The sequence below is a fragment of the Haematobia irritans genome, chromosome 3, assembly GCF_050003625.1.
Source record: "Haematobia irritans isolate KBUSLIRL chromosome 3, ASM5000362v1, whole genome shotgun sequence".
NCBI lineage: Eukaryota > Metazoa > Arthropoda > Insecta > Diptera > Muscidae > Haematobia > Haematobia irritans.
Genome location: NC_134399.1, coordinates 101,795,260 through 101,816,579, shown reverse-complemented (window position 1 = coordinate 101,816,579; position 21,320 = coordinate 101,795,260). Strand labels below are relative to the sequence as shown.

The following is a 21,320-nucleotide window of genomic DNA, read 5'->3' as shown; positions in this document are numbered from 1 at the left end:
ACATACCTAAGTTGAACCATTAGATAAGAAATTTGTCCTTTTACATATTGGACATAATTCCAGGGATGTCAAATCTGACAGTTCTTAAACTGGCCAAATAAACATGTAACATTTATAACCTTTGAATTTAAACCGATTTTCATAAATATTGGAAAGAAATGTTAGTAATAAAATCCTATTAAAAATAGGTACATAAAATGTATTTTTTGTCTGAGTGTCCAAACCTTAAAGCTCTCTAATCTTCATAATAAAGATTCCATATTACATGTTTTCTCATAATTATATGCCAACATCTAATATATGTCCGCACCTATTACATACACGCTCACAAAAAATCGCTTCTGTAACATATACTCCCAAACATATTTTGCTTCAAGCATATACATTTTTGGGTATTGCCCAAACATTTATATGTTTGATCTCTTCCAATATATAATATGTTTGAAAGCATATTGGTCTAAACAATATATGTTTGGGTAGTCTAAGTTCCAAACATTTTGTATTTTTGCATCCAAATTCAATAATATTGTCTTCCAAAAAACAATATGTTATTATGTGAACATATAATATGTTTGGAAGCATTTTGCACCCAAAAATATTATATGCTTAAAAAAAATTCTCCCAAACAATATTGTGCTCAAAATTTTATTTATTTATTTATATATTTACAATCATAATGAATTATGAAAATAAACAGGTAATATAGGTGCTAACAACATAGGTTTTCGACCTGAATGCTCAAAATTTTGTTTCTGCCCAATTGTATATTCCCCCACATCTTTCTCACTTCCACGAGATTTTTTAGTTCTTAGCACCTTTTTCTGTAATACAAACATTGTAGAAGAAATTATTCAATTGTATGATTTTTTTTATTTTAATTTTACCTTTTGCCGGACGGGGATTCGAACAGCGGACCACACAGTTTGTAAGGATCAAAGAAGTAGCTGATCAATTGCCCAAGGAAAAATAAAATGTTAATTTTGTAATAACAAGCAACAACCACCAACTTAATTCAATATCGCTCCCTGTTAAATAGCGCTCCAAGCTACTAAACACATATATGTTTATAGGCTATTTCTAAATTAATATATGTTTGCATCCAAGCATATTATATTTAAAAACATTCTATGTCCCAAACATAATATGTTCTAACATATTATCATATATGTCCCAAACATGTTATGCTAGTTTATGAACATTATATGCTTGCACTCAAAAATATTGTGTTTTGTGTTCCAAACATATAATGTTTATAGCCAAACATATGAAAAGTCTTTTTCATCCGTGTATATACAAGGATTATTATTGTAATATGACGTTAAGAGATTGAGTCCTCGTGGGAGTTCTTTCTATTAACATGAAATTTTTGTATATCCATTAAACACATGCAATTGCGAACAATTAACTAATTTTCACTTTATTAGTAAATCAACATAGATTGACAATAATTGTCGATCAAATCTAATACCATTTGTTGACGGAATATTGCTCTTTAGCGGAGCACAAGTTGGGGAAGTTCTTATTGGTGCCAGTTTTACAGCCAGAGGCAGCCTTAGGGCATGAAGCATAGATGGGATGGTCCATCATGTTGGTGGTGGCGTAGTTACAAGCAACCAAATAGCCCTTGTAGGGTTGACCGGGTACGGAATAAGTGGAAGCAGCACAACCAACACGAACATTGCGATCAGCGACCATGACAGTGAAATGTCCAATTGCTCTGTGGAAGAAGCAACTCAATGAAAATCAATCCCATCCAAAATTGCAAAGGGTTTAATACTTACGGTCCACTATAGCTCTTGGGATATTTCTTGATGTATTGCATTTTGCTATCCTTGACTTCTTCGTACCACATATTCACAGCCTTATTCAACATATCAACATCATTCGCGCTACCCATGAAGCCCATCCAAGCCAAATTCTGACCGGAATATTGGAAGGTCTTGGTGTTGCGACATTTATCGTGGGCCATTTTACATTGACGAACATTAAGAGCAGCAATTTTAGCCAATTCATCGTCCCATTTCATGGTGGCCATACGGCAGGCAGGTTCATGATTGGGATGGCCTCCTCCAGCAATCAAATTACGTTTGGTGTTATGAGCCTTGACGATAACCTTCTTAAGCTTGTCATCAATATTGATCATAGTAGCATCGGAAGGACATGATGGTTCGAAAGCCTGTAAAATAAGAAGAATATGTCCTGTATATCAATTCAATAGTGGAAATGTTAGTTTTCAACTTACACCATTGTGACGACAGGCAATGTGGCTATAGCCATTTCTACACAAATCGGGTGAGCAATAGTCGGTTTGACCATAAACTCCGATGACCAGCAACGAGGCTGAGAACAAGAATACAGAGAAGCTTTGCATATTGGATAGTTCCTAAGAATCAACTATACAACTGATGAAGATTGCAACTGTAGGCGGATGTTTTTATAGTCCCAGTTTAGCTTCAATTGCATCTAAGTAAACTAACTTACAAAAGTGATCTATTTGAACGATACTGCTCTAATATTTACCTGAACCTATTGTATCGACTCGAAAACACTTTGCACATTATTTTCTATTGCATAAGAGTTTTATAATTTTATAAAGTTATACAATATTTGACATATTTTTTTCCAATAAATTAACATTCCTACGCCTAGATAACTGTGTAACCAGATGCAACTACGCTTGCGAATAAATTATGCATGTTGGAGTTATTGGCAATAGATTACCTTTTTACATGACCCTAAATTGGTTGGAAATCATTTGTGGTAATGATGAGTTTACATATAATATCAAATTAAATGTTTGTTTTGTCAATCCATTTCCTGTATTTTTTAATATTTTTGTTGCCCCTAGAACCATACACAGATCGTGTCCATAGATTTTCTTAGGCGTTATAGGACAAATAACAGGTTGGCTGATAAGTCCCCGGTCTGACACCTAGATGGCGTCGCTAGCATTAAATGCATATTATTTTTATATAGTACCAACCTTCAAATGTTTCGTGTCAAAATTTGACGTTTGTAAGTCAATTAGTTTGTGAGATAGAGCGTCTTTAGTGAAGCAACTTTTGTTATTGTGAAAAAAATGGAAAAAAAGGAATTTAGTGTTTTGATAAAATACTGTTTTCTGAAGGGAAAAAATACGGTGGAAGCAAAAACTTGGGTTGATAATGAGTTTCCGGACTCTGCCCCAGGAAAATCAACAATAATTGATTGGTATGCAAAATTCAAGCGTGGTGAAATGAGCACGGAGGACGGTGAACGCAGTGGACGCCTGAAAGAGGTGGACGCCCGACGAAAACATCAAAAAAATCCACAAAATGATTTTGAATGACAGTAAAATGAAGTTGACCGAGATAGCAGAGGCCTTAAAGATATCAAAGAAACGTGTTGGTCATATCATTGATCAATATTTGGATATGTGGAAGCACTGTGCAAAATGGGTGCCGCGCGAGCTCATATTTGACCAAAAACAACAACGTGTTGATGATTCTGAGCGGTGTTTACAGCTGTTAACTCGTAATACACCCGAGTTATTCCGTCGATATGTGACAATGGATGAAACATGGCTCCATCACTACACTCCTGAGTCCAATCGACAGTCGGCTGAGTGGACACCGACCGGTGAACCGTCTCCGAAGCGTGGAAAGACTCAAAAGTCCGCTGGCAAAGTAATGGTCTCTGTTTTTTGGGATGCGCATGGAATAATTTTTATCGATTATCTTGAGAAGGGAAAAACCATCAACAGTGACTATTATATGGCGTTATTGGAGCGTTTGAAGGTCGAAATCGCGGCAAAACGTCCCCATATGAAGAAGAAAAAAGTGTTGTTCCCCCAAGACAACGCACCGTGCCACAAGTCATTGAGAACGATGGCAAAAATTCATGAATTGGGCTTCGAGTTGCTTCCCCGCCCACCGTATTCTCCAGATCTGGCCCCCAGCGACTTTTTCTTGTTCTCAGACCTCAAAAGGATGCTCGCAGGGAAAAAATTTGGCTGCAATGAAGTGGTGATCGCCGAAACTGAGGCCTATTTTGAGGCAAAACCGAAGGAGTACTACCAAAATGGTATCAAAAAATTGGAAGGTCGTTATAATCTTTGTATCGCTCTTGAAGGGAACTATGTTGAATAATAAAAATGAATTTTGACAAAAAAAAATATGTTTTTCTTTGTTAGACCGGGGACTTATCAGCCAACCTGTTAATTATTGCAATCTCATGTGTCTACTTTGAATAATTAAACATGAAATGTCTTTTTTCATAAACTGATTTAATTTAATGTAATTAACTAAAATTGAAGATATTACCAGTAAAGTCTTGTAAAATAGGGAATCTCCCAGTGAGAGATCTATCACAACTACTTTCGAAAATGGTTAGAACTAGGTAAAACCAAATTATATTTTTATGGTGAACCAAAAGCTTGAATTAATATATTTTGGTTCCCAAATTCAAACGATTACGAGAAGTAAAATCTGAAAATTTTACATTCAATTTCAAGCAATTTTCATAATCAGTGCGCCTCAAATAGGTCTATATGGAGGTCTTACCAAATGGACCGATAACAACTAAATTCGATACAGATCTACATCATATTCCTAATTGTAGTTCTGAAAAATTTAGAGAATTTAGACTCGAAATCGGTGGGTCGGTTTATAAGGGGCTATATCAAAACCTCCACCTCTTAATGGTCTCAAAACACCTCCAGATTTTCAATTGATTGACAAATTGGATAAAAACTAAGGATTCTAGAAGCCCAAGAAGTAAAATCGTGAGATCGGTCTATATGGAGGCTATACCAATCCATGGACCGATACTAACCATTTTCGGCAAACCCCTTTATGGTCCTAAAATATCTCTAGATTTCCAATTTCAGGCAAATTGGATAAAACTAAGGATTGTAGAAGCCCAAGAAATAAAATCGTTAGATTGGTCAGTATGGGGGCTATACCAATCTATAAGACACCAAATCGGGAGGTCGGTATATATGGGGACCGTAGCAAAACCTTAACCGGTACAGCCCATCTTCGAAATTGACCTGCCTGCAAACAAAACAAAAAAAAAAAAACGAATTGGTGCCAAATTTCAGAACGATAGCGCCATTATTGAAGGATGTAGCGCTATTACAACAGACAGACGGACATGGTTATATCGTCTTAGAATTTCTCCCTGGTCAAGACCATATATATTTTATATAGTCGGAAATCGATATTTCGATGTGCTACAAATGGTGATGGGTATAAAAATGAACTAAAAGTAAATTACAAAATTATTGGCGCCAAATGATGGCCATTTGAACCATACGAGTACTGTAGTTCATTCTTACTCATTTTGGGAATCGTACGAAAACTGTCTTTTGCTTTAGTTCATATTGAACTTAAGTGTATGGTCATTGAACTTTATACACATAACAAATAATTTTTTTCAATAAAAATAATTTAAATTTAGCGTTAGTTTAACTACGGATTTTTTTCAGAAAAATGCATGAAAATCATTGCATGCAAATGTTGACCGCGACTGCGCCTTTGTCCAATTTTAACATGCTCTTTGCAACATTTCGGCCGGTATCTCACGAATAAATGTTATGTTCCAATATGTCAATTGCAGTGGGCTTATGTTTTTAGAGATGACACAGCCTCCCAAAAAAATAGTTTTAAAGCGCATTAAATCGCACGATCTAGGCGGCCAATTGACCGATCCCAAATTTAAAATAAAATGTTCACCGAACTCGCCACCCAATAACTCCGTTGTTAAGCATGCTGTGTGGCATGTGGTAACGTCTTGTTTAAACCGCCTGTAATGCAAGCCAAGCTCTTGCATTGTATGTCATCTAACGGTAGCGATCACCATTCACAATTACGTTACGATTCACATCATCTTTGTAGAAGTACGGTCTAAAGACGCCACCGCACCAAACTGTGATTTTTATACCCTCCACCATAGGATGGGGGGTATACTAACTTTGTCATTCCGTTTTTAACACATCGAAATATTGCTCTAAGACCCAATAAAGTATATACCCTATAACTTTGTCATTCCGATTTTAACACATCGAAATATTGCTCTAAGATCCAATAAAGTATATACCCTATGGGAAATTGGTGCAAATTGCCACTGACGGACCTATCACAGAACTGGTACCTGTGCTCCAGTTAGTTGCAATTTTTATATAGTCGTAATTTATTTATTTCCGTACTCGCTAATATTTATATATCATGTATTTTCACATTTAGTGAATTAAACTTATCAGAATAACCTATTGTTCGACATATTTCAAATTTTTGTTTTTTTCATTTCGGGTTTGATTGGGATGCCCAAATTGAAACAGATTTCTAAGAGTTTGTCCGAGACTGGTTCCTGAGGACCTGTCTACACGAAGGGAAGGAATATGATCACCTCAAACATGTTTCAAGAGCAAAATGTTATTTTTGTATGGTGACCATGTAACATGTTTGTCATTAAAATGTTATTTTCTCGTCAAATATAACCTGCTTGCCGAAATCAGATACATAATTTCCGAGAAAATAACATGGTTGCGAAAACCATGTTACGTGGTCACCACCCAAAAATAACATTTTGCTCTTAAAACATGTTTGACGTGATCATATTCCTTCTCTGAGTGTATGGGGTGCTCCTGCTAAATTGTCCCAGGACGTGTACTTTGGGATGAGTTCCAGACGCGTCCTAAAATGTAAATTTACCCCGTCAATGACAAACCCATGTTAAAGTGGCCGGTCCCTTCCATACGTTTTGACCAGAACTGGGACTGGTCCATACACACTAGTCCTGTACCGGTTCTGTGGTTGATCCATATCCCGCAGAGTATCTATGCCCTCATTCCAGAGTACGCTAAGTCGACTTGACTTGTTATGTTGGAGCTCGTTGTGTTTTATTCGGATTTATGTGAATTATTCTGTCAAAATTTCGAATTTATTGGACACTTCTATCAAAAGTTATGGTTAATATTGTACTTAGCCTGTGACTAAACTTAAAAAAAAAGTCCAATCCAAAAAAGGGCAAAAAGCTTTGTTCGGTTAAAGTGGTCTAAGCCATTTTTAGCCATGTTCTATTATCACCATTTTGAGTTCGTACATACTAAAAAAATCTATAATAAATATGATTTTAAGACCGAAAAAGGGAATTTCTGTCTTATACGGTTTTTGAGAAATTCAAAAAAAAAAAAACCTTGAACTTGTTTCCTGTAAAATTCACTTTTTAAGCCATCGATATATTCTGGATCGTGGTGAAATTCTGAGTCAATCTAAGCATGTCCGTCCATCCGTCTGTTGAAATTACGCTAACTTCCGAACGAAACAAGCTATCGACTTGAAACTTGGCATAAGTAGTTGTTATTGATGTAGGTTGGATGGTATTGCAAATGGGCCATATTGGACTACTTTTAGAAAAGCAAATTTCATCCGATCGGGATGAAATTTGATACGTGGCGCTAGTATATGGTTTCTAACAATCATGCAAAAATTGGTCCATAACGGTTCATAACTATATATAACCCCCTTATAAACCGATCCCCAGATTTGGTTTTGGAGTCTCTTGGAGGACAAATTTTCATCCGATTCACATCGGTCCGTACTTATATAATGCCCCCATATAAACTGGTCTCCAGATTTGGTCTCCAGATTTGACCTCCGGAGGAGAAGCAAAATCCGATCCGGTTGAAATTTGGTACGTGGTGTTAGTATATGGTCTTTAACAACCATGCGAAAATTGGTTCATATCGGCCCATAATCATATATAGCCCCCATTTAAACCGATCCTTTGCTTTTGGAGCCTCTTGTAAGAGCAAATTTCATCCGATTCAGTTGAGATTTGGTACATTGTGCTAGCATATTGCCGTTAACAACAATGCCTAACTAGGTCCATATATAGACCTCAGATAAATCGATCCCCATATCAGTTCATAATTGTATATACACCCAGAGAAGGAATATGATCACCTCAAACATGTTTCAAGAGCACCATGTTTTCCGTGTAAAAGTAACATTTTGGTCTTGGAATATGGTTGGGTCGATCATATTCCTTCTCTGTGTGTAGCCCCCATAAAAGCGACACCCATATTTCGATTCTGGATCTCTAATTACCGCGCAAAAGTCCAAATCGGTTCGTAATTATTTGTAGACGTACGCATATATACATTTTTTGTCTCATATATTCCACGTATGGACTAACTTACAATTTAGAAGACGGTTGTTCAATTGTTAGAGGATTCATAGTAAAATTATAGACCTAACTCAACTATTTAAATATGTGTTGCCAAAAATATAAATAGCTAAAGAAATCACCCTTTACTTGTGCTTTTCTAGTTCTTCGAAATATATGCAAGTTTGTTCTTGTATTAGAAGAAGGCAAAGCAATCAAATTCATCCAATCGGATTGAAATTTGGACGTGAAATGCTTTCTAATAAATATGAAAAAAAAAAATGGTCGACGGAAGTCCATTATTATATATAGCCTTCGGAGGCGACCCCCTAAGATTTGATTTCTGAAACCTTTCCGTATCCGATCCGTTTAAAAATTGACTCTCTATGGTTTACCATCACGGTTGCCAATCGAGCCCAAAATAATCTACAAAAATTTGGAGAAAATTTTGCCAAAAACTATCAAACAGACAAATCGTATTTTGCAAAATTTTATTTTTATAGAAAATTTTGTCAAAATTTTATTGCTATGGATTTTTTTTTCAAAATGTTACTTACATAGAAAATTTGGTCAAAATTTAATTTATATAGAAAATTTGGTCAAAATTTTATTTCTATAGAAAAATTTGTCAAAATTTTATTTCTATAGAAAAAATTTTTTCACTTTATTAGTACACCAATACCTGATTTCCAATATTTATCAATCAAATCTAGTACCATTTGTTGACGGAATATTGCTCTTTACCGGAGCACAAGTTGGGGAAGTTCTTATTGGTGCCAGTTTTACAGCCAGAGGCAGCCTTAGGGCATGAAGCATAGATGGGATGGTCCATCATATTGGTGGTGGCGTAGTTACAAGCAACCAAATAGCCCTTGTAGGGTTGACCGGGTACGGAATAAGTGGAAGCAGCACAACCAACACGAACATTGCGATCAGCGACCATGACAGTGAAATGTCCAATTGCTCTGTGGAAGAAGCAAACCAATGAAAATCAATCCCATCCAAAATTGCCAAGGGTTTAATACTTACGGTCCACTATAGCTCTTGGGATATTTCTTGATGTATTGCATTTTGCTATCCTTGACTTCTTCGTACCACATATTCACAGCCTTATTCAACATATCAACATCATTTGCACTACCCATGAAGCCCATCCAAGCCAAATTCTGACCGGAATATTGGAAGGTCTTGGTGTTGCGACATTTATCGTGGGCCATTTTACATTGACGAACATTAAGAGCAGCAATTTTAGCCAATTCATCGTCCCATTTCATGGTGGCCATACGGCAGGCAGGTTCATGGTTGGGATGGCCTCCTCCAGCAATCAAATTACGTTTGGTGTTATGAGCCTTGACGATAACCTTCTTGAGCTTGTCATCAATATTGATCATAGTAGCATCGGAAGGACAAGATGGTTCGAAAGCCTGTCAGATAAGAAGAATATGTCCTGTATATTAATTCAATAGTGGAAATGTTAGTTTTCAACTTACACCATTGTGACGACAGGCAATGTGGCTATAGCCATTTCTACACAAATCGGGTGAGCAATAGTCGGTTTGACCATAAACTCCAATGACCAGCAACGAGGCTGAGAACAAGAATACAGAGAAGCTTCGCATATTGAATAGTTCCTAAGAGTCAACTATACAGCTGATGAAGATTGCAACTGTAGGCGGATGTTTTTATAGACCCAGTTTAGCTTCAATTGCATCTAAGTAAACTAACTTACAAAAGTGATCAATTTGAACTAATATTTACCTGGACCTATTGTCTCGACTCGAAAACAGTTATTGTCTTATGATTTCATAACGTTATACAATTTTTCTTATTTGGTTTACATTGAATTAATATTTTAATGCATGGATAACTGCGTAACTGCAGATGGGATTGCTTTTGGAAACACATTAATAAACTGTACGGACAAAGATATTGAGCTAATATGAAATACTATGGTTAGTTAGGGACACTCACTTTACCCAATATTATGGAAATTTTGCATTAAAATAGAGAAATTTTTATTCAAGTAAAATTCATATTCTTTGCTTTAAAATTTTCATAAAATATATCATAAAAATCTTTTAAATTTGCGCCTTTCGTTACTATCTATGAATAAATAAAACAGAGTATCAATATCTTTATTCCTACAGTTTATTATGGTTCCAAAATCAATCCCATCTGCAGTTACATGCATTAGAATATTAATTCAATGTAAACCAAATAAGAAAAATTGTATAACTTTATAAAATCATAAGACAATAAGTGTTTTCGAGTCGAGACAATAGGTCCAGGTAAATATTAGTTCAAATAGATCACTTTTGTAAGTTAGTTTACTTACATGCAATTGAAGCTAAACTGGAACTATAAAAACATCCGCCTACAGTTGCAATCTTCATCAGTTGTATAGTTGACTCTTAGGAACTATTCAATATGCAAAGCTTCTCTGTATTCTTGTTCTCAGCCTCGTTGTTGGTCATTGGAGTTTATGGTCAAACCGACTATTGCTCACCCGATTTGTGTAGAAATGGCTATAGCCATATTGCCTGTCGTCACAATGGTGTAAGTTGAAAACTAACATTTCCACTATTGAATTTATATACAGGACATATTCTTCTTAACTTACAGGCTTTCGAACCATCTTGTCCTTCCGATGCTACTATGATCAATATTGATGACAAGCTCAAGAAGGTTATCGTCAAGGCTCATAACACCAAACGTAATTTGATTGCTGGAGGAGGCCATCCCAATCATGAACCTGCCTGTCGTATGGCCACCATGAAATGGGACGATGAATTGGCTAAAATTGCTGCCCTTAATGTTCGTCAATGTAAAATGGCCCACGATAAATGTCGCAACACCAAAACCTTCCAATATTCCGGTCAGAATTTGGCTTGGATGGGCTTCATGGGTAGTGCAAATGATGTTGATATGTTGAATAAGGCTGTGAATATGTGGTACGAAGAAGTCAAGGATAGCAAAATGCAATACATCAAGAAATACCCCAAGAGCTATAGTGGACCGTAAGTATTAAACCCTTGACAATTTTGGTTGGAACATTTTCATTGGGTTGCTTCTTCCACAGAGCAATTGGACATTTCACTGTCATGGTCGCTGATCGCAATGTTCGTGTTGGTTGTGCTGCTTCCACTTATTCCGTACCCGGTCAACCCTACAAGGGCTATTTGGTTGCTTGTAACTACGCCACCACCAACATGATGGACCATCCCATCTATGCTTCATGCCCTAAGGCTGCCTCTGGCTGTAAAACTGGCACCAATAAGAACTTCCCTAACTTGTGCTCCGCTAAAGAGCAATATTCCGTCAACAAATGGTACTAGATGTGATCGATAATTATTGGTTAAATATGTTGATTTACAAATAAAGTGAAAATTAGTTAATTGTTTGCAAAGGGATGTGTTTAATTTAATTAAATGTAAACCAAAGGTTACAAAAAAGATGGCGGAAAATTTGCTTAAAGGATCGGGATTTTTTTTTTATATTCGATCATTCGATTTACCCACAAAAAATGTTAACGGAAATTTCATTTCAATGAATTCTCAATAAAATTTTGCCCTCCAAGTTAAGAAATGTTATTTAACAAGTGAAAGGAATTAATTGTGTTTATAGGTGTATACCATGTTCGGTTTCCAAACACGGTTGCCACAAATGGTAGAATTCTAGCAACAATGGTAGATTGTTTACTGTTTGGTAGATTGGTAGAATTCTTCCCAACTAAGAAGTACTTTATAAATAGAAATAAAATGATGACAAAATTTTCTTTAGCACTAAAATTTGACGAAATTTTCTATTGAAATAAAATTTTGACAAAATTTTCTATAGAAATAAAATTTTGACAAAATTTTAATTGAAATAAAATGTTGACAAAATTTTCTATAGAAATAATTTTTTTAGAAAATGTTCAGTTTCCAAACACGGTTGCCACAAATTCAAGCAACAATGGTAGATTTTTTTCTGTTTGGTAGATTGGTAGAATTCTTGATGTTTTCGTAGATTTTCCAAAACTTTCCTTCTCAACTAAAAAGTACTTTACGAGTATAAATAGAAATAAAATGTTGACAAAATTTTCTATAGCACTAAAATTTGACAAAATTTTCTATTGAAATAAAATTTTGACTAAATTTTCTATTGAAATAAAATTTTGACAAAATTTTCTATAGAAATAAAATTTTGATAAAATTGTCTATAGAAATAAAATTTTGACAAAATTTTCTATAGAAATAAAATTTTTAGAAAATTTTCTATAGAAATAAAATTTTGACAAAATTTTCTATAGAAATAAAATTTTTTGAAAATTTTCTATAGAATTAAAATTTTTTAGAACATTTTCGTAAGAAATAAAATTTTGACAAAATTTTCTATAGAATTAAAATTTTTAGAAAATTTTCGTAAGAAATAAAATTTTGACAAAATTTTCTATAGGAACACAATTTTGAAAAAATAAGAGTTTTCTTAGTAGTTGTTTCTCCAAAATTTTGGTAGAATATTTTTGGATCGAATGGCAACCGTGTTTCCAAATCGAAACCCCATAGAAAATCAAAAATGCAAAAAACTGGCGAATTTTGTTCGTTTGTGGTACTTTTTTCCGGACCGATAACTGACGGAAAGCTTAAGCTCGTAGTTAGAACTTGTTAAATCCTCCCTTGAGTTAGGTTTATAACGCCATTTGCAATGTCATTTGGGAAATTAATTAATGTAAAGCTGTGATGTAATATTTCTATTGACAAGAATAAAATTATCATCTGCAATAACTAAATGTACATTCTGTTATTTTTGCAAATAAGATTCCTTGAGAAGGCTATTATAACCAGCAAAAAATGTGGAAGTTGTTCCACAAAAATTTCTTTTTAAGCGCATCGCGTAATACACTATTCGGAGAGCGGCTATATAAAACTCTTACCGATATAAACCAAATTAGACATATGGTTAGGTTAGGTTAGGTGGCAGCCCGATGTATCGGGGTCACTTAGACTATTCAGTCCATTGTGATACCACATTGGTGAACTTCTCTCTTATCACTGAGTGCTGCCCGATTCCATGTTAAGCTCAATGACAAGGGACCTCCTTTTTATAGCCGAGTACGACCGGCGTTCCACATTGCAGTGAAACCACTTAGAGAATCTTTGAAACCCTTGTGTATGCAAGGCATATGTAGATATATCTTTATGGATCTAAAATATTTCCAGAAGCCCAAGAATTCAGATCAGAAGATCGATTTGCATATGCAGGCTACACAAAATCATGTACCGATACACACCATATTCGTCACAATTATTTGTGGACCTAAAATTCCTCACAACTTGCAATTGGAGGAAAGTCGAATACATCTTTTGGGCTTTATCAAACCCTTGACCGATATAGCCCATTGTTGGAATTGATCTGATTGCATACAAAAGCGTATCTGTGCCAAATTTCAGGACGATAGGTTCATAATTGAGGGCTTCTGCGTGATTACAACAGACAGACGGACATTATTAGATTGTCATAGAATTCTATAGATTCGTTGCAAGAAATATATATTCTTTATATGGTCCGAAATCGATATTGCGAAGTGTTGCCAACGGAATGGCGAACTTATTATACCATGCTTTGGTGGTGTGTATAACAATTATTTGTCCAGACCGAGCGGCTCTCGATCTCTCAAGCAGGGTCTTCATGGGAGAACCCTTTGAGAGAGAGAGGAGACTTAGCACCCAGCAAAAAATTGAGCACTATTTCAGCAGGATTGCAAGGGAGCCCAGCAAAAAATGGAGCACTGTTTCAGCAGGATTGTAAGGGAGAGGGGCAGCACCAACTGCTTACAAAACAACCGAATCAGCGCTGATTTTTGTGGGCGATGTCCCGATTTAGAGCAGCTTCTACATAGCGCTGATATAATTGCTCATTTTAATAGAAATATTCCTACGAAGTGATATATAATCTTGAGTATAGCATTGTTGGTATGAAGGAAAACAGCACTACCTATCATGCATCTATACTACATGAATTGGTTGCAATAACGTAAACGAATGATGATAAACTTGTTTGATTACTCGTTTACATTATTGCCACCGATTCATGCAGTGTGGGTGCACTGCCTACATTATTGTATAAGAAAAACGCAACTAAACTCTTACTACTGAAGTATTTTTTGCTGGGAGAGAGGCAGTACCAACTGTTTACAAAACAACCGAATCAGCGCTGAGTTTTGTGGGAAGAAGAAGGGAGCCACCGTGGTGCAATGGTTAGCATGCCCGCCTTGTATACACAAGGTCGTGGGTTCGATTCTTGCTTCGACCGAACACCAAAAGTTTTTCAGCTGTGGATTATCCTATCTCGGTAATGCTGGTGACATTTCTGAGGGTTACAAAGCTTCTCTAAGTGGTTTCACTGCAATGTGGAACGCTATTCGGACTCGGCTATAAAAAGGAGGTCCCATGAGCTTAACATAGAATCGGGCAGCACTCAGTGATAAGAGAGAAGTTCACCAATATGGTATCACAATGGACTGAATAGTCAAAGTGAGCCTGATACATCGGGCTGCCACCTAACCTAACCTAACCTAACCTTTATGGGCGATGTCCCGATTTAGAGCAGCTTCTACATAGCGCTGATATAACTGCTCATTTCAATAGCAATATTGTTCAGAAGAGATATACAATTTTGAGTTTTCCTATTTTATAGTATTGAAGGAGTTTCCTATTTTATAGTATAGAAGGAAAACATCACTACCTTTCATGCGTGCATACGTTATTGCCACTGATACATACAGTTCGGATGTAGGCCGTAGCCAGGATTTTAATTCGGGGGGGGTTCAACTTTAAAAAAAAATATTCATATAATCTCATGTGTAAAAAATTTTTATTTATGCATAGGTATGTATACAATATTTATACCCTGCGCCACACTGTGGAACAGGGTATTATAAGTTAGTGCATATGTTTCAACACCCAGAAGGAGACGAGATAGACACATGGTGTCTTTGGCAATAATGCTCAGGGTGGGTCCCTGAGTCGATATAACCATGTCCGTCTGTCCGTCTGTCCGTCCGTCCGTCCGTCCGTTCCTTTGTCTGTGAACACATTTTTGTGATCAAAGTCTAGGTCGCAATTTAAGTTCAATCGCCTTCAAATTTGGCACATGTTCCTAATTTGGGTCAGAATAGATCCCTATTGATTTTGGAAGAAATCGGTTCAGATTTAGATATAGCTCCCATATATATCTTTCGCCCGATTTACACTCATATGACCACAGAGACCAATTTTATACTCCGATTTAGTTGCAATTTTGCACAGGGAGTAGAATTAGCATTGTAGGTATGCGTGCTCAATTTGGTTGAAATCGGTTCAGATTTAGATATAGCTCCCATATATATGTTTTTCTGATTTCGACAAAAAAGGTCAAAATACCAACATTTTCCTTGTAAAATCGCCACTGCTTAGTTGAAAAGTTGTAAAAATGACTGTAATTTTCCTAAAATTTTAATACATATATATCGAGCGATAAATCATAAATACACTTTTGCGAAGTTTCCTTAAAAGTGCTTCAGATTTAAATGCTTCCCATATTTATACCCTGCGCCACACTGTGGAACAGGGTATTATAAGTTAGTGCATATGTTTGTAACGCCCAGAAGGAGACGAGATAGACACATGGTGTCTTTGGCAATAATGCTCAGGGTGGGTCCCTGAGTCGATATAACCATGTCCGTCTGTCCGTCCGTTACCTTTTGTGTAGACATTTTTGAGTCGATATCAATAGCTTTGACAAAACATTTTAATATTTTGAGAAAGTCTTTATCAACCTTATTTGCTAATAGTCTTTTACAAATGTGGCAAAACAGACATGTTCATGTGGGAAGAAAATCTTGATTTTGTAAAAGACATAGTCAAAAACAGGATTTTATTCTATATTATCGATTTTTTATTTCGGTAGAAAATGTTGTCAAAATTTTATGTCTATATAAAATTTTTGCAAAATTTTATTTTTATAGAAAATTTTGTGAACATTTTATTTCAATTGAAAATATTGTAAAAATTTTATTTCTATAGGAAATTTTTGCAAAATTTTATTTCTATAGAAAAAATTTTGCAAATTTTTTTTCTATCGAATTTTTTTGCAAAATTTTATTTCTATCGAAAATTTTTGCAAAATTTTATTTATATAGAAAATTTTGTCAAAATTTTATTTTCTTTAAAATTCAGTCTCTTGACAATAATCTTCCAGTGAAATTTTTGTTGAAATTTAGTAAAAAGTAGCTTTCCGCTCAAAAAATACCTTTTTTGTACTTTCTTAAAAATTGTATTTTCCATCCCTGAGTAACTGGCAAAGTGACCAAAATGTTTAAAAGAATATGCACGTTTGGAAATATCTCTTTATTGCACTCTCCAAGTGCTTCCATCGCTGAATTAGGCAGGTTCTTTTCGCAGGTTTTGCGCCATTTCATTTACATATGTGTGTTTGGCTGTTTCGTTGTTGTTGCTATGGCCAAACACAGCGAGCCATGTTCACAAAAAGAACAACAAACACACATAAAAAGCAGAAATACATTTTCCAAAAATGAAATTTGTGGTGCGAGAACAAAAACAATTTGTTTTTTTCGACCGTCGTTTGACGGGCTTTTCAACTAGTATTCTATGATTTGTGCAAGTTTTATAGGTAAGCGTTTTTCAAAATAAAACCTCCAGCTTTTCTTCAACATCTTCGATAAGATTTTTTATGCAGCTAAAAATATATATATTTTTTTATATAAAAATATTCATTCATTTCGGGGGGGGGGTTTGATCCCCCTCATCCCCCCCTGAATACGGCCTTGGATGTACTGCCTAATTTATTGTATACCAAAAAGCGCAACTAAACTCTTACTGCTGAAGTATTTGTTGCTGGGCAATGATCATTCGAAAATTATGGTAGAATTTAGAAGGTTCTCTCATACAAAGCGGTTAATTGCCTGACAGAGTCACGATCTGATATGTACCGACCTCCAAGAACTAAAAGAACTGCTTCTTCTGAGATCATTAATTCAATATGACTACACGAGAATGTAGCCACTCGAAGAGAGAGATACATCGCTGTGATCATTCAAAAATTATGGTCAAATTTCAAAGGCTCTCAGTTTCTTGCTCTTCTTCTAATTGAAGTCGAGTCGGAACTCGGAAATTTAAGTTGTAGTTAATACTTTTCTTTAAAGGATATTGATAGCACATGAAGAAAATAGCTGAAAAAAGGAATGAATGATAATTTGCTTCTTAGATTCATGTACGCAAAACGTAAATTGTGTCTTTACAGTACCAGTGTTGCCAGGTAATTTTTGATTCTTCCCCCCAAATCTTAATAAAAAAAACCCCTAAATTGGTCTAGACTTTTTTCAAAAACCCCCGAAAATTTTAAGTATGTCAATAGTACAAAAAGAGACCCAAAATCAAAAGACTGTAGGGATACACTTTAAAAATTAAATTTAACACAAATATGTAAACTGAAAGAAGTTTTTTCTGAGGAACAAAATTTTAGACAAAATAAGTTTTTTTATGCTAAAAATTTTCCTTTGAAAAATTTTCAGGGGGTTTTAAAGTGGTTGCACTGCAATGTGGAACGCCGTTCAAACTCGGATATAAAAAGGAAGTTCCTTTACATTGAGCTTAACATGGAATCGGGCAGTGATACATCTCAACTTGTTTTTAATTGTATAAAATATTAAAAATGCCCCTTCAACAGATGCGTTTAAAAAAGAATGTCATTGCATACTTGCTTGTATTTAGGAACATGGGTTGACTTCCCTTATTTTTTTCTCAAAATTCATGCCAGAACTGTTCCAAATTTTGTTGAGAATTGCTCCACTTTATAAGATCTAAGATATTTTTTTTACCCCCAAACCCACCCCCCCACCCAACTAAATGTTACCTATAAATATCCCCCTAAACGTGTACAAACCACTAAATTTTGGGGGAAAACCCCCAACCTGGCAACACTGAACAGTACCCAAATTTTTGGAAGGCAGCATACATTTTTTAGTGTGCTAGGCCAGACGTTAACCATTGCACTACAATAACTCTATATTTGATTACATTTTCAATGAAATTCAAGGGGTTTCTGTTAATTGTCCGCTCGTAAATTGGATCCAGACCTAAGAAATTCTAAAGTCAGGAAGGTCTTTGAGTATTGATATTAATATTGGAGATATATTTAACTGACAAGCTTTCTTCGTTTTTTATCAAACACCAATCGTAGTACAATTAATTAATTAGAAAAACAATTGTAAAAAGACTAGGAAGTGTGGTTTCAAACAATAGACAAACAAATATTAGGAATATCAATATTTCCCTATAACAACGGCATTATTGCATAATAATTACTTGGGCGAATTGTAAATAAGTCTCAACTATAAAATCTTAACCCGATGTAAGTATCATCATCAGTTGTACGGTGAATAAACTGTAGGAAAAATGCAACCTTTCTCATTACTTTTCTTCGGAGCCTGTATGTTGGTAGTTTTGGTCTCTGGCCAAACTTCCGATTATTGCTCACCCGATTTATGCAAAAATGGAATTACACATATTGCTTGTCGTCATAGTGGTGTAAGTAGATGGTTGACTTCATATAGGTTAATCACTTATTACACTCTTGAAATATATCCAGCAATTCTCGGAAGAATGCCCATCCGATGCTGTCATGATCAACATCGATGATAAACTCAAGAAGGCTATTGTCAAGGCCCACAATACTAAACGTAATCTAATTGCTGGAGGTGGTGATGCCAATCATGGTCCTGCCTGTCGCATGGCCACCATGAGATGGGATGATGAATTAGCCAAGATTGCTGCTCTCAATGTCCGCCAATGTAAAATGGCTCATGACAAATGCCGCAATACCAAAGCCTTTAAATATTCCGGACAGAATTTGGCTTTTATGGGCTTCACAGGAACTGCAAAGGATGTCGATATGTTGACTAAGGCTGTACAATTGTGGTATGATGAAGTTAAGGACAGCAAAATGAAATATATCAAGAAATACCCCAAAAACTATAGTGGAAAGTGAGTTGTGATGAATCTATATAGAATTTTGAAGAGATATAATCCAACGTTGTTCTGTTTTAGGACCATTGGTCATTTCACTGTTATGGTCGCTGATCGCAATGTCCGTGTGGGCTGCGCTGCCACCACTTATTCAGTTCCTGGAAAACCCTACAAGGCCTATTTGGTTGCCTGTAACTATGCCACTACCAATATGATCGACCAACCCATTTATGCCTCTTGCCCTAAGGTTGCCTCTGGCTGCAAGACTGGTACCAACAAGAACTTCCCTAACTTGTGCTCTGCCAAGGAGAAATATGCCGTTAACAAATTTAAATTGTAAATTATGAGGTAGCAATTTTTCGCCATTGATTTTGAAATCACTGGTGACGGATTAAAAATAATGAAACAAATGGTCATTTGAATAAAATTATCATTGGTTTGAAATGGTTTCACAGCTTGACAAAGTGAAAGAATATTGCTGTGAAGGTTTTTTCTACACTGAAAAATATATATGTTGTCATGAGAACAACGATTTCTTGTCCTTCCCTGATCAATTTGATGAAAGTCTTTTTTCTTTAACAAAAATCGATAAATTGAATTTTTGATACCCTCCACCATAGGGGGTATATTAACAATCAACAAGCGGACGTTTGTTGAAATTCCGAACGAAACAAGCTATCGACTTGAAACTTGGCACAAGTATTTGTTATTGATGTAGGTCGGATATTATTGCAAATGGGCTACATCGGTTCACCTTTACGTATAGCCCCCATATAAACGGACGCAAAGATTTGGCTTGCGGAGCCTCTAAGAGAAGCACATTTCAACCGATCTGGCTGAAATTTGGTACATGGTGTTGATATATGATCTCTAACAACCATGCAAAATTTGGTCCACATCGGTCCATAATTATATATCAAACGTGGTGAAATGAGCAAGGAGGACGGTGAACGCAGTGGACGCCCGAAAGAGGTGGTTACCGACGAAAACATAAAAAAAAACCCACAAAATGATTTTGAATGACCGTAAAATGAAGTTGATCGTGTTGGTCATATCAATTATCAATATTTGGATATGCGGAAGCTCTGTGCAAAATGGGTGCCGCGCGAGCTCACATTTGACCAAAAACAACAACGTGTTGATGATTCTGAGCGGTGTTTGCAGCTGTTAATTCGTAATACATCCGAGTTTTTCCGTCGATATGTGACAATGGATGAAACATGGCTCCATCACTACACTCCTGAGTCCAATCGACAGTCGGATTAGTAGACAGCGACCGGTGAACCGTTTCCGAAACGTGGAAAGACTCAAAAGTCCGCTGGCAAAGTAATGGCCTCTGTTTTTTGGGATGCGCATGGAATAATTTTTATCGATTATCTTGAGAAGGGAAAAACCATCAACAGTGACTATTATATGGCGTTTTTGGAGCGTCTGAAGGCCGAAATCGCGGCAAAACGGCCCCATATGAAGAAGAAACAAGTAAATACGGACGTAAGTTCGGCCAGGCCGAATCTTATATACCCTCCACCATGGATTGCGTAGAAACTTCTACGAAAGACTGTCATCCACAATCGAATTACTTGGGTTATGGTATCTTAAAACTTCTTAACATCGTTTTCTAAATTGTGAGTTAGTCCATACATGGTGTATATTAGACAAAAAAGGTATGTATAGGTAAGTCTACAAATAATTACGAGTCGGTATGGACTTTTGCACGGTACGTAGAGAGCCAGAATTGAAATATGGGGGTCGCTTATATGGGGGCTATATACAATTATGAACTTGATATGGACCAATTTTTTGTGATTGGGGATCGATTTATCTGAGGGCCATATATAACTATAGACCGATATGGACTTAGTTAAGCATGTTTGTTAACGGCCATATACTAGCACAATGTACCAAATTTCAACTGACTCGGATGAAATGTGCTCCTACAAGAGGCTCCAAAACCAAATCTCGGGATCTGTTTCCGGATGTCAAATCTGGGGATCGGTTTATATGGGGGCTATATATAATTATGGACTGATATGAAACAATTCCCGCATGGTTTTTGGATACCATATACTAACATCACGTACCAAATTCCAACCGAATCGGATGAATTTTGCTCTTCCAAGGGATTCCGGAGGTCAAATCTTGGGATCGGTTTATATGGGGGCTATA

General features: G+C 35.9%; 4 protein-coding genes across 4 annotated transcripts; 2 read left to right on the top strand and 2 right to left on the bottom strand.

The window, feature by feature from the left end:
* Positions 1-1,391: 1,391 nt before the first annotated feature.
* LOC142232217 (venom allergen-1-like) lies at positions 1,392-2,418 on the bottom strand. Its single transcript, XM_075302947.1, has 3 exons — positions 2,243-2,418; positions 1,782-2,176; positions 1,392-1,717 (listed from the first exon to the last, which is right to left on the bottom strand). The coding sequence occupies exons 1-3, from the start codon at positions 2,369-2,371 to the stop codon at positions 1,462-1,464; spliced, it is 780 nt and encodes a 259-aa protein (XP_075159062.1). The 5' UTR covers positions 2,372-2,418; the 3' UTR covers positions 1,392-1,461.
* Positions 2,419-8,796: 6,378 nt separating this feature from the next.
* Positions 8,797-9,818, bottom strand: LOC142232145 (venom allergen-1-like). The gene is made up of 3 exons (XM_075302860.1): positions 9,639-9,818; positions 9,178-9,572; positions 8,797-9,113 (listed from the first exon to the last, which is right to left on the bottom strand). The coding sequence occupies exons 1-3, from the start codon at positions 9,765-9,767 to the stop codon at positions 8,858-8,860; spliced, it is 780 nt and encodes a 259-aa protein (XP_075158975.1). The 5' UTR covers positions 9,768-9,818; the 3' UTR covers positions 8,797-8,857.
* Positions 9,819-10,525: 707 nt separating this feature from the next.
* LOC142232144 (venom allergen-1-like) lies at positions 10,526-11,554 on the top strand. The gene is made up of 3 exons (XM_075302859.1): positions 10,526-10,704; positions 10,771-11,165; positions 11,228-11,554. The coding sequence occupies exons 1-3, from the start codon at positions 10,576-10,578 to the stop codon at positions 11,481-11,483; spliced, it is 780 nt and encodes a 259-aa protein (XP_075158974.1). The 5' UTR covers positions 10,526-10,575; the 3' UTR covers positions 11,484-11,554.
* A 6,986-nt stretch (positions 11,555-18,540) lies between these two features.
* LOC142228524 (venom allergen-1-like) lies at positions 18,541-19,581 on the top strand. Its single transcript, XM_075298973.1, has 3 exons — positions 18,541-18,716; positions 18,778-19,172; positions 19,236-19,581. The coding sequence occupies exons 1-3, from the start codon at positions 18,585-18,587 to the stop codon at positions 19,492-19,494; spliced, it is 786 nt and encodes a 261-aa protein (XP_075155088.1). The 5' UTR covers positions 18,541-18,584; the 3' UTR covers positions 19,495-19,581.
* The last annotated feature ends 1,739 nt before the right edge of the window (positions 19,582-21,320 follow it).

What these genes read in the sequence shown, in the direction of transcription:
- LOC142232217 (XM_075302947.1), bottom strand. Translation starts at nt 2,371, where the DNA reads ATGCAAAGCTTCTCTGTATTCTTGTTCTCAGCCTCGTTGCTGGTCATC. An exon ending in TTGCCTGTCGTCACAATGGT is followed by an intron (nt 2,177 to 2,242) that starts GTAAGTTGAAAA and finishes CTTATTTTACAG; the next exon opens with GCTTTCGAACCATCATGTCC. An exon ending in CCCAAGAGCTATAGTGGACC is followed by an intron (nt 1,718 to 1,781) that starts GTAAGTATTAAA and finishes CTTCTTCCACAG; the next exon opens with AGCAATTGGACATTTCACTG.
- LOC142232144 (XM_075302859.1), top strand. Translation starts at nt 10,576, where the DNA reads ATGCAAAGCTTCTCTGTATTCTTGTTCTCAGCCTCGTTGTTGGTCATT. An exon ending in TTGCCTGTCGTCACAATGGT is followed by an intron (nt 10,705 to 10,770) that starts GTAAGTTGAAAA and finishes CTTAACTTACAG; the next exon opens with GCTTTCGAACCATCTTGTCC. An exon ending in CCCAAGAGCTATAGTGGACC is followed by an intron (nt 11,166 to 11,227) that starts GTAAGTATTAAA and finishes CTTCTTCCACAG; the next exon opens with AGCAATTGGACATTTCACTG.
- LOC142228524 (XM_075298973.1), top strand. Translation starts at nt 18,585, where the DNA reads ATGCAACCTTTCTCATTACTTTTCTTCGGAGCCTGTATGTTGGTAGTT. An exon ending in TTGCTTGTCGTCATAGTGGT is followed by an intron (nt 18,717 to 18,777) that starts GTAAGTAGATGG and finishes AAATATATCCAG; the next exon opens with CAATTCTCGGAAGAATGCCC. An exon ending in CCCAAAAACTATAGTGGAAA is followed by an intron (nt 19,173 to 19,235) that starts GTGAGTTGTGAT and finishes GTTCTGTTTTAG; the next exon opens with GACCATTGGTCATTTCACTG.
- LOC142232145 (XM_075302860.1), bottom strand. Translation starts at nt 9,767, where the DNA reads ATGCGAAGCTTCTCTGTATTCTTGTTCTCAGCCTCGTTGCTGGTCATT. An exon ending in TTGCCTGTCGTCACAATGGT is followed by an intron (nt 9,573 to 9,638) that starts GTAAGTTGAAAA and finishes CTTATCTGACAG; the next exon opens with GCTTTCGAACCATCTTGTCC. An exon ending in CCCAAGAGCTATAGTGGACC is followed by an intron (nt 9,114 to 9,177) that starts GTAAGTATTAAA and finishes CTTCTTCCACAG; the next exon opens with AGCAATTGGACATTTCACTG.